Source organism: Momordica charantia (genome assembly GCF_013281855.1).
Source record: "Momordica charantia cultivar OHB3-1 chromosome 5 unlocalized genomic scaffold, Mcharantia_2.0 BLBB01000005.1, whole genome shotgun sequence".
Lineage (NCBI taxonomy): Eukaryota > Viridiplantae > Streptophyta > Magnoliopsida > Cucurbitales > Cucurbitaceae > Momordica > Momordica charantia.
In genome coordinates this window covers 4,276,166-4,288,220 of record NW_028275163.1, presented here as the reverse complement: position 1 = coordinate 4,288,220, position 12,055 = coordinate 4,276,166, and the positions used below count along the sequence as shown (strand labels likewise).

The 12,055-nt window shown below is 36.3% G+C and overlaps 2 protein-coding genes across 3 annotated transcripts; one reads left to right on the top strand and one right to left on the bottom strand.

The window, feature by feature from the left end:
- Nucleotides 1-639: 639 nt before the first annotated feature.
- Nucleotides 640-3,179, bottom strand: LOC111009480 (P-loop containing nucleoside triphosphate hydrolases superfamily protein). Its single transcript, XM_022282571.2, has 2 exons — nt 2,094-3,179; nt 640-970 (listed from the first exon to the last, which is right to left on the bottom strand). The coding sequence occupies exon 1, from the start codon at nt 3,013-3,015 to the stop codon at nt 2,122-2,124; it is 894 nt and encodes a 297-aa protein (XP_022138263.1). The 5' UTR covers nt 3,016-3,179; the 3' UTR covers nt 640-970; nt 2,094-2,121.
- A 2,170-nt stretch (nt 3,180-5,349) lies between these two features.
- BPM2 (BTB-POZ and MATH domain 2) lies at nt 5,350-11,888 on the top strand. Of its 2 annotated transcripts, none has more exons than XR_015790798.1 (4): nt 5,350-6,094; nt 8,327-8,675; nt 9,748-10,146; nt 11,545-11,673. XR_015790798.1 is itself a non-coding variant. In XM_022282265.2 (4 exons), the coding sequence occupies exons 1-4, from the start codon at nt 5,670-5,672 to the stop codon at nt 11,724-11,726; spliced, it is 1,233 nt and encodes a 410-aa protein (XP_022137957.1). In that variant the 5' UTR covers nt 5,352-5,669; the 3' UTR covers nt 11,727-11,888. The 2 variants fall into 2 exon arrangements, 1 of the variants encoding a protein (XP_022137957.1); XM_022282265.2 differs by having other exon boundaries at nt 5,352-6,094; nt 9,748-10,024; nt 11,545-11,888.
- Nucleotides 11,889-12,055: the final 167 nt, after the last annotated feature.

Here is a 12,055-nt window from a genome sequence, read left to right as displayed (position 1 = left end):
TTAAACAATTTCTATTATGTATAAAATTTTACCAGAGGCCAAAATGATCACTTTTTAAGAGTGTACAGAAACAAAAATAGACATTTTGAAAGTATAAATACTAAAATTATCAAAAATTGAAAATACAAAGAACCAAAATTCTAAAAAGTGTAAATATTAAAATAAATCAAATGTATTTGAACCCGAGTTTGAGAAGAAAATGAATATTTATTTTTCATTATAATAAGTTAATGATAATAATAGCAATAAATAAAATAAAATAAATAAATCTCATCTCCAACCCCATTTCAGAAGAGATTATCGTCATCATATTCCCAGGTTCTTTTTTCTTTCTTTTCTCTGAAAAATATTGTTTGGAAGTCAGCCCTAGTAATTAGGGCATTGACCATGTATAGTTATGCCATGAATTTGAAGGAAGGAAAAAAAGAACTTACCTTATAAGAATGGAGAACCTTCATCAAGGAGTTCTCCCCTATTCAGTAAAATAACTCCAAAACACAAGAAGTTTCTAAAATCAGTAATGCAAAAGGAAGAAAATATTCTCAACGGACTCTCACGCATCTCAACTAATCTCGATAGATTTTAAAGATTGAGACCTTCTTCCGCCGGGAATTAAAGAGGTACAATGAAGATTGAAGAAGCTCCAAAAAGTAAACTTTATTGTCATTTCTCTTGGGATAGTCATAATAATAAGCATGGGGTATGAAAATTTCAAAGTTTCATCAGCATTACCATGGTAGATTTTTTACACATCTTCTTGGAGCAGTCAGTCCCCTCTATGCTCCTGCCTGAGATTATTGTTCAACTGCCAAAACAAATTTCAACTGCATAACGGTTCGAGTTCATTCGACCTGTGCTTGGGAATTAAATCAAAAAACAAAAATTTGAATTTTGGTAACAAGCAAGACCCGGTGCATGGGGTTGTAGATAAAACAAAACAGCCTCTGCCCTCCTCAAGTGATAATAACACCTGCAGGAGATGGTAGTAACTGTAAGTTATGGCATATGCAAAATAAAGTCTCAGTGCAGTAGTGTTATGGGGGGTTTGGGTCCCAGCGGCCCTCCATTTCATTAGAGCTGGAGGGGATCCATTCCCAGTTTGGGGGGCTGTCTTTCCTGTGCAGCCGTAATATAAGCACCAAGCTCGCTGGTTTTATAAGACGGTTGAGAACATAATAAATTAGCTTGAGTTTTCTGGTGTAATATGCATTTGGCAAGTAGGGGTGCAAGCTGAAACTGGAAAAACTGAATGAATCAAGCTAGTTAAGAGTCAGTCGGTTGATTCGAATTTGTGAAACTCATAACAATAAAAATTTTAGTCAGTCGTTTTAGTCTACTCGGTTTTGGTTATCTAGAATGTTGGTTTTGGGGTTGATTTTTCAGGTCAGTTCAAAGTCAGTTTTGACCAAAAAGCAAGAAAAGCCAACCCATTTACACTCCCAACTCCTTAACTACAGATTCTGGGTTCAAACCTATAAAATGAGTTTCCTTCCATTTTCTAACTAGCAGTACCTGTGTTGATCTTGAGAATAAAATTTAATATCCGAACTCTGATCTTAAAATGGGGGATTTAACAAGAAGTCACTCTGAAACTTCCACCAATTCAACCAACTTCAAACATTCTCCATCGAAAACACGATTTGCTACAAGATAAAAATCATGAGAAATCATAGACTCTTTATGAAGAATATCAGCCTAGAGGTATAAAAAACTAACCATGATGCCTGATGGGATCAAACACAACAAGAGTCAAGACTATTCAGCCAAGTGTTGCGACACAATCAGTTAGAAGCAAGAAACATCTTGTATAATTAAATAATGACAACTTCTCCATTAGAACAAGACTTTTCAGATAGAATCCAAAAATAAAAACCATGTAAGCTTCAGTCTAAACAGGGCAATATTGTACTATAGTGGAGTATGGTGATGTCCATAAACAAACAAAGGTAAGCAATAAATACTTCAATACAGGAAGCAGGAATTCTAAACAAGGTACACTTTTGTTCTTTTGTTCCTTCTATATCTGTGTAGTTACTCTCCCAATAAAGAAATCCATCTCACAAGTAACAAAAGAACTTTAAAGAAAATGTTACCTTCCAAAATGGTGTCTGAAATCTCAATCTAAATGACAGCATTTCTCTGCCAGACCTTAGCTTTCTCCGCATCAATAATGGATTCCACCAGCTTAACCGCACTCTCCAACTCCCCTTCTGTATTCACAACCACATAGTCGAAACTCTTAACATGTTTTACTTCCTCCCTAGCCGTCGCAACTCTCACCAACAATGACTCTTTCGTCTCCGTCTTCCTATTGATCAACCTCTCAACCAGTTTAATCTCACTCTCCGCCATCAAAAACAAAAAAACTGCAGTATTCCCAAGAATTTTCTTCAATGTCTCGGCGCCCTGAATGTCCACTCTCAACACAATATCGTGCCCTCTTGCCATAAACTCCCGAATTTGCTTTTTGGGAATGCCCTTGTAATCTCCATAGACTAATGCGTATTCCAGAAGCTCATTCCTCTCGATCATGGCGAGGAACTCTTCCTTGGAGACGAAATAATAATCTACTCCATCGACTTCCCCAGGTCGCATCGGTCGACTTGTCGCAGTGACGACGAAATGGAGCCCCTCTCGGACCTCTCTCAATCGTTTAATCACAGCGTCCTTGCCCACCCCACTGGGGCCACTGATGACGATAATCAAAGGGCTCGGATTCGGCAACAATGGCTCCGAACTAAACGAAGAATTGAGCGAAAACTCGAGGGAGCGGAGCAGCTCCGATCTGTCGGCGGTCTCGGGCGGCGGTATGTTGGCGGAGAGCGGTCTTCTGGCATCACCCATTTGGGAATTGGAGGAGAAAAATCTTGGGGTTATCGGAAATGGGTGAATGGATTTGGATTTGGGGAAATTGGGGTGGAGAAAATAGGGAAGGGAAATGGGGTTACGGAATTTGGCGTGGAGAATTGAAGAGCGGGAAAGAGAGGCGCCACCAACGAAGAATCTGCGAGACATGGGGAGAAGAAGCAGGCGTCAGTCCACAGTATCCTAACCGATTCAGCCAGCAATAGCGTTGCGGGAATCGAATTGGGGTTGGAGAAATGGAAATTACGAAAGCGCAGGGCGAAATCGCTCAACAAAATTTCGGCTTTTGAAGTGGCAAAACGAGGACCCAACATATGGAACAGTGGGGACTATTCACTCATTCCCTTCAAACTTCTAAATCAACTAAAAAACTTTGCTTGATTTTGTTATTACTCTTCGTTTGTTTCTTTAAATCACAAACTTCAAAATTACATTGACAAATTCATACTTGTTAAAATTGTGAGCTTGCTTATTTGGAGTTTCTTTTGACCCAATTAGAAAGTATACTCATGGCTCGGAGTTTCTCCACGCTTCTCGGTTTATGTCGTTGGTGTACGTGTTATAATTTTTAATTTGTGCTAGTTTTTGTCAGGATATGAACATGGTCGTGGATAAAAATTTTGGTCGAGGGGACTTCATTCAAGTAAGTAATTTCAAGAATCATAGAAAGAACTAAAATCACAAATTACATGGAAGTTAAATAAATTTGTCCAAAAGAATGCAACAGGAAAAATCACGAAAATATAAATTTGATAAACCAAGTATAGGCTCGATCAACACTCGCCACTATACAACATGTATATTTAATAATTTTTATATACTAATTAAATACTCTTGAAAGTTTAGGTGGCTCGAGCCCCTCTAGACCTACTGTAGATCTACCCGTGGTCCTACATCATAGAGAATATCTAAGTTATAAAGTTTGAAATAGACAACATTATATCCCGTGTGCATTTTGTTAAATTATCAAAATAATAATTTTGAAGTCGTTGATTGAACTATCAACCTTTAGAATAATAAGTATGTATCTTATTCACTTAGCTACACTCAAATTAGCAAAAATAACAAGTATCTTTTAGTAAAGAAAAAATTTAGATAAAAATTAAGACAAAACCTCGAATGTTAAAAAATATTGAAATAAATATTTTATCTATTGAATCATGTTGTTGATGTTGTTTTATGTAATAATAATGGATCAATTTGATATGCATCAAATGAGGTCAGCCAACTTATTATGGTTGGTGATCTGAAGTTTAAAATTAAAATCGCCGACGTGAGAATAACTAATTAGTTAAGCCATGTTTTCTCGGTCAAGACGATAGATTGGAATCTCCACTTCTCAATTGGTTAAATTTTTTTTACCACTTTTTTTAAACTAATTTTTTGATCTTGGCCAAATATCGACTTACTTAATTGTTCACAAGGAATTTTCAAGAAACGAAACTCAAAATAAACAAACGTTATAAGTATTACAACCTCTAATGTATAATCATCTAAAGTTTTGTCTTGAATGCAAACTTCGGTTCGATGACTGGTGAGCTTGTTCAGAGATCTTTCAAATTTTTTTGTTCAAGGTTAGATATTTACCAAATATGGACTTACTTAATCCTTACTCCTAGCCTATAAATGTATACATTCTCTTAAATTTCATGACATATATTCAATAAACTAAAAATCTAAGTGCTCATTTGTCCTCTCACATGTATAAAACCAAAATAAAGACATGATCCATATTATAGGGAAGTTTTTTTTGGTGTGAAACATAGTGAAAGTTCATTTGAATATTCCATCAACCCAACAAAAAAAAAAAAAAGCAAAAATCAAAGTAATGGAGTTCTTGGCTAAGACTAGATTCATTCGCACGTTCTACTAATTTTCTGTTTGAATTACTTTTTATCTCATTTTTTAAGTATTGATCCAAAAAAAAAAAAAAAAAAAAACACTTTGCACACGTTAAGGATTAAACTTTTGGACGTGGGACTATGCAATAGATTTTAAGACTTCACTGGCGCCGCTCAACCACATCATAATTATTTGAAATTCGACGTGTGTTATGGATCTTAACTAAACCACGCCTCACACGAAAATACAGAAATATGAATGTTAGGAACGAAACTACTTTTTGTAGTTTCTAAAAATTGATCTATTTTTTAGAAACGTTTCTCAAATTTTAGAAACGAGAAACGAATTTAGTTATCAAACATGTCTATTTTTAAAAAAATGAGAAACATGAACGAAAACACAGGAAAGATAACATTATCCAATAAGCGGAGCTTCATATATTTTTACTTGCCAGGGAGGAAACCCTCCCACTTGTGAATGTTTAAAAGAAAAAACAATTGTACATTAATTAATTGGTAAAAGAAAGAAGGGACAAAATTGGGAAGAAAAAAGAAAAGAAAGACATTCAGGTTCAATCAATTAAGGGAAAATAAAAGAATGATTTAATTAATTAATCATGTGATAATTGAGAAACTTCATGGCGGATTCTGATGTTTATTAAAGCCATTCATCGAAGCTCCATCTTCCACTTTCCGTGTTTGGACTTTTTTTGTTCTTTACCAAATTGATTTCTTCAGGTTCCTCATAGTTTCTCTGATTCCTAATTCTCCTTCGGCGTAAGCGTTTTCTGGAACTCTCCCGCTTCCCATATTCATAGTCGTTGCAGCTGATTTGTGCTCCAAATTTACCGAACCCCTCTTCGATTCGAAGTTTTAACCCTAACACACCATTTCAATTCTGCCTTTTTGGGGAAGTAACATCAAAAATTTCAAAAAAATCGGTTCTTCCCAAACTTTTAGTTGATGGGCACAATTAAACCGTTTAGAGAAACCTCTAAAGCCTCTTCGAATCCTTCGCCGTCTCATCCTCCGCCGGTGACCTCTTCTACCGCCCGGTTCGAGACCGTCAATGATTCACATGGGTTCAAGATCAATGGCTACTCCCTCAACAAAGGTATGGGAATTGGGAAATACATTACATCGGATACGTTTATGGTCGGCGGGTACGAGTGGGCGATATATTTCTATCCCGATGGTAAGAGTGTGGAAGACAACGCGTCCTATGTCTCGATTTTCATAGCGCTTGTCAGCGACGGCGCCGACGTTAGGGCACTTTTTGAATTGACGCTCTTGGATCAAAGTGGAAAGGGGAATCATAAGGTGCATAGCCATTTCGAAAGGAGGCTCGAGAGCGGTCCATATACCCTTAAGTATCGTGGAAGCATGTGGTAATTATTTTGCTTATTGATTTGGATTATGCTTTAATGAATATTTTTTTTTCAAATTGTTCATAATACTGATCATCCGCTTGTACGTTGTGGAAGTATGAAAACTTCGTGAATTGAGTTCCCATAGATATTTACTTTCTGTTAAGTAAGTTGGTGGACACTTAACAGAGGTTTTGTGATCTAAACGATTGTCAGTACTTAGTTATTTATTTGTTCAACTGAATAATGTGTTGGTAACTAAATTCCATTAACCCACAGTTGTGAGTTGTTTTTCCTTTTCACCCCGAAACAGAAAGGAAACTGGACAATCACCAATAAGGATGGAAGGCTGTATAAATAACTATCTACAGAGTGTAGCTAATTAATATATACAGAACTCTGCTGTTAATCTTCAATTCCATATGATGTAAGGATTATGGGATGCTGCGGGAAGAGCATTCTGCAAAGAGAGACCCTAATCACCCCTTTCAGAACTCCACCGTTGCACATCCAATTTTTAGTTAAAAGGTTTTTCTTTCAAACTAAATGGTATTAGAGATCCAAAGTGATACATAAACGTGTTCAAGGTTTTGTATAAATGTCAACCTCTTAAGAAAGTTCTTCTTGAAAATTCCTCTATACCTTCCAATTCATGATTAGCAAAAGGTCAACCTACGAAAGGTTCCTTCCCTATCCCTTAAAAGGGGGAGCTAGCATGCAACTTCTACTGGAACCATCATGACCCAAACTGCACTAGATTTCTGGAGAGAAAGAATCAATAAAGTAACAGATGATTCCATTATTTCCAAAGAATGCACTATTGAGGTTGTTAGCAAGAGGAACGTGTCTCCTTGGATGGTGTCACTAGAATTGATTTTCTCATTGGCCATAATCCATGCCAAGGATTGAAGCGTCCTAGGCACTTTCACTTCCAAATTCTACTAAAAGAGAGAGGGGAAGTAATTGGACTTGACAACACCAATTTATCCCAGAATGAACTTTGAAGGAAATATACTGACGGATCAATTCTCTACACTTGATTGTTGTGAGTTGGCTTAGTAGTTAAAGGGGCAAGTTGGAATCCTACGTAGCTTTTAAGTGATAGGACCTACTCAGTATGTCAAAATCTAACTTCTATAGGGTTTTATTGAGGAATTAGTCAAGGACTGAGGATGTATATGGACCTGCACCATGGTTATCATAGAAGAACTGAGATAGCGAGACAACCACCCCTTGAACCTAAATGAGGACGGAGTTAAACTCACTAACCTCCCTAAACTAGTACCACCTTTTTAAAAAAGAATTGGAACCTCGCGAAACTGCTCTAAATCAATAGTTGTGAATTCAGAAATTTGAAAGCCATATATTCTGCTTTGACCTTTTTTTCTTTCAATTCTTATTGTCCTAATTTATGAGTAGTCAAATAATAGCAATATTGATTTGCTTCATTTGTTAATTAAACTTGATAACACCAATTTATCACAGAATAAACTATGTCCTTCAGAAGTTGTTCAACTTCAACCCACATTAGAGTTGTCAGTCGCTTCATGCAAGGTACAGAATAGTCTATTTGTAGACTGGCTGGTTTCAAAATGATTTCAGGGTTTCATGTTATATCTGGGTGTTTGTCGGTTTTTCCAGGTAGCATTGTTTCATGAGTCCAACAGATTGTCTTTGTGGATTTAAGAATTTTGTAAATATGCCAGTTGCTTTTGTATCTGAGAATTTTATTTAGATTATGTCAGCCGTCATGTGGCCTTAGTTTTTGAGTTTGATGGATGGAAGTATGTTTGTGCATTTGGGAACTCTCTCTCTCATTTTTCCATCATGGTACCTGCGGTCTGTACTTTATTATTAAGTCCTTTAATTGCATACTTTATGTTTATATGAATGTGTAAGACCCCAAATAGTTAGTACTCATGTTCGGAGATGGAGGGGTAAAGAAGGGAATTCACCCCTTCAAGTTAGTTGGTCTTTATATGCTTTGGATCTTTTGTTGCAAGGGGCTGTTCAGTTAGTTCTGGGAGAACATAGTGGGGAGAGGCCAGCCCTCTCTTTTTGGCCGTGGAGACTCTTGTAAGGCCCTAGGGCTCTTTTCTTGATATATCCAACTTTTTTTAAGGAAGATACCTTACAATGCTCTCTCTCTCTCTGTTTTACATATAGTGCGTGCCTTATTTTAAAGTTGTGTCAATAGTTTTATCAATGATTTTATGAAGGCTGAAAAAAGAAATATCACTCATGAATTTGCAGGGGTTATAAACGTTATTTCAAAAGAACTCTTTTGGAGTCATCAGATTACCTTAAAGATGATTGCCTCTCAATTCAATGTGTTGTTGGTGTTGTTAAATCACAAACAGAGGGGCCTAAAATCTATTCTATAACAGTGTCACCCTCTGACATCGGTCAGCAATTTGGGAAGCTTTTGGAAAGTGGAAAGTGTACTGATGTCAATTTTGAAGTAGATGGTGAAACATTTGCAGCCCACAAGTTGGTCATTGCAGCACGTTCACCTGTATTCAGAGCACAACTTTTTGGCCCATTGAAGGATAAAGATACTCGATGCATAAAGGTTGAGGACATTGAGGCTCCTGTATTTAAGGTTCTCTCTCTTTCTCTTTCTATCTCTACGCTACACAAACACATAAGTGCACATAGGCGCACATCAGAGACTCAAGCATACTAGTGTGCTGTATACCTGCTTAAATTGCTCACTTCTCAGTTCTCAGTGTGTAATAAATGCTTCATTGTAATACAGGGTGATAGGAAGCTTATGGACATTTGTTTATTTTTATTATTATTCTTGTTTTTGTGTGTGAATGTCCGGCAAATAGGTAGTGTAATTGTTAGAAAAGTGTAAGAATCTAGTATTTATGATATTGATGAGATTTTGCTTTGAGTTCATACGTGGGGACGGGGGCTTGATCCTCTAACCTTTTGGTTGAGATTATAAAGCTTTAATCAGTTGACCTTTGCTCAGTTGGTGTGATATTGACGAGTTTAGCAGTAAAGTGGATTCTTCGAAATCATCATGATTCATGTGTGTATAGCAACATGTGGTGCTTATAGTTTATGCCATGATGATATAGTATTATGTGGATTTATTTGAATAGATTGCTTGCTCTCTTTCTAAATTCTACTCCTTTTTTTCTTTGTTAATTATAAATTAGCTTTTATTAAGATGAATGAAATACAAAAACACAGATCTAGACCCATGAAAAAGAGCCTTAAGAGAATTTACAAAAAATGGCTGCAAGAATAAAAAGGAAAATTAGGAAAAATTTTGGTCCAAGAGTCTTAAGGGAAAATATCCGCGGCAAAATCCAAACCTCTTTCTAGGACCCCTCTTTACCAATGAAACTGTCAAATTCCTCTTTAATAAAATAAACTAAAATAGCAAAAAGATTAAATCTGTCGAAGTAGTCTCCCACTATCCTGAAACCATGGATTCAAAAGAACCTTCACCGGCATAGCAAAATTTCCGTCAGGGACTAACAACATCCCAAAAGTTGCAGAAATAATCTCAAAATCTTTTTGTGTTCCAAATCCTTGGCAGTCTATTGATGCAAAACACACCACCACTGTCCATTGGAGAAGGGAAGAAATTTGGATACATATGTTGCATAATTCTGACCTTTTAATTATTCATTTCTTTTTATTATTGGATTCTGCAGGCATTACTTCATTTCATGTACTGGGACAACTTACCGGACATGCTAGAGCTTGTTGGTGCGAATTCTAAGTGGGCATCAACTCTGATGGCTCAGCATCTTCTTGCAGCTGCTGATCGTTATGCATTAGATAGGCTTAAGTTGCTTTGTGAGGCTAAACTCTGTGAAGATATTGCCATAAATACTGTGGCAACTACATTAGCTTTAGCAGAGCAGCACCATTGTTTCCAATTGAAAGCTGCATGCCTCAGATTTATAGCCATGCCTGAAAATTTAAAAGGTATGCCTTTGTTATAAAATTAGACTCACTAATATGGCTTCGTAACCTTTTTTTTATAGAAATTACTGGATCCTGTCTATAAGGTGGAAAGGGACTAAATTTTGAACTCCCGTTGTTCCTTAGTAAGCACTAAACATGTTCTAGAATTAAATTGCTTTATGTTTCTTATTGCTTACTGTCCATGTTCTTACATCTTCTCTTACAGTTGAGCTTGGCTCCTGGCACGGTTGTGTGACAAGTTTAGAGAGAGGTCCTTAGTGTTTTAGTGTCCAGATATTTTTCTCCAAAAGTAGACATGCCAGCTAGTTCTGTGGGTTGAAATTCTTTTCTGCGAAAGGGGTTTTTTTCTTTGAAGTCATGGAGTTGGATTAAGTTCAGGTGGATGGATTTTCTGGTGGTGATTGAAGGTTTCACTGAGAAAACTTTTATTATAGAAAAGTTCAGTTGGTTGCTTTGCTTCATATACCGATCCTTTATTTCGACAGTTAAGGATGTAGGTGGGAAGTATACTACCTTGTCTCACAAGCTGGTTTAAATGTGCAGTATGCCATGCCTGGGCATGGTGAGATATAAGGCCATGGTGACTAGATGATATACATGTATATTTGATTTTTATTAGAAACACACATTTCATTGAATATTTTAAAATATACAGTGAAGTGAACTGACGCTACAAATAGGCACTTCAATTTGTAGGGATGGAGGAGGGGAAAGGGTAATAACTACTGAGCTCCTTTGAACAAGAACCTTTTTTATAAGATTTTTCTCTGTGATTCATCCTTGTTTTCCCCATCTATAAGAAACGAAGTTTCATTAATAAGAGAGGATTCACAGAAAAGGGTAGATAGCCTTGTATCTGAGCAAAAAAAAGGAAAAAGAAAGGGTAGATAGCCATCCACCCAAGTAGCCTTCCGCGATAGACCAAAATCAATAATGAACAATAATTACAAAAAGAACTAGAAAGAATACATCAAGTGGAAGCCAGAATCTAGCCAACTCCCATACCCCCTTCAAAAAATATTATGTTCCTTTCCACTCAGTTTCCCGAAGTAGAGTTTTAACAGCATTGGACTACGAGATGTGAACTTGTCTTTAGAAATTAGTACTATAATCACGGACAAATGGATGATGAAATCCTTTGCTAATTTTGGAAAACAACACTGAATACCATAGATCATGATTGATTCGATGTCCTTTCTATCTTTTGAGATGGTGTTAGCATGTTACGTTATAAAACTTTTCCAACTTAATCAAATGTTGCTTTGGTGTGTTAAAATGGATCAAGTGAAGTTTAGGTGTTTGTGGCCAGGATGGATCCAAAGGAAAAAAATATTCCTCAAAATAGAAAGAGTATTCAGGAAAACTCTCAAAATAGAGAGAGTATTCAGTTAGTAGTTTTTTTAAGTTTTTTGTAATTATTCCTTCTCCTAATTGTACTATGCTAAAAGGTGATATGCATAAATTGAGTCATTGTATTCAAGTATAATTGTAAACCCTGAAGTATTTTAGTTACTTTTCAGCCGTGATGCAATCGGATGGGTTCGATTATCTGAAGGAAAGCTGCCCTGCTGTTCTTACAGAGCTACTGCAATATGTGGCAAGAGTGGCTGAACACAACGTTCTTGCTTCTGGATTTGGGAATGTGACCTTTTTAGATGGCAGTGATATGAATGGAAGGCGTGTGAAGCAAAGGTTATATTGACTGATTTTGGAAGAAAAGCAAAGGAAGCCATTGACCTGTTAGGATTTAGACATTTTTTTTCTCTGTATTCAATTGATGCTATGCAAATTCTTATATGAATGATAAAATAGTGTTCCTATTTGGTTGTCTGCTATCAAATCAAATGATAAGTAACATTGACAACGTCTCTGGTTTTAGTGTGTACAGTACAGTCTTTGAACAGCCGAAAGAAAAAGAAAAAGAAATTCTGGATTTTTTTTTTTTAATGATGTAAACGTATATATATCAGGTTTTATATTTTCTTCCAAATGTTTTAAAAGTTAGTTTCAAATTTCTTTTCCACCCTTTAA

Bases quoted from the DNA above. Each gene is read 5' to 3' on its own strand.
- LOC111009480 (XM_022282571.2), bottom strand. From the start codon at position 3,015: ATGTCTCGCAGATTCTTCGTTGGTGGCGCCTCTCTTTCCCGCTCTTCA.
- BPM2 (XM_022282265.2), top strand. From the start codon at position 5,670: ATGGGCACAATTAAACCGTTTAGAGAAACCTCTAAAGCCTCTTCGAAT. The intron at 6,095-8,326 runs GTAATTATTTTG...ATGAATTTGCAG, and splicing joins AAGTATCGTGGAAGCATGTG to GGGTTATAAACGTTATTTCA. The intron at 8,676-9,747 runs GTTCTCTCTCTT...TGGATTCTGCAG, and splicing joins TTGAGGCTCCTGTATTTAAG to GCATTACTTCATTTCATGTA.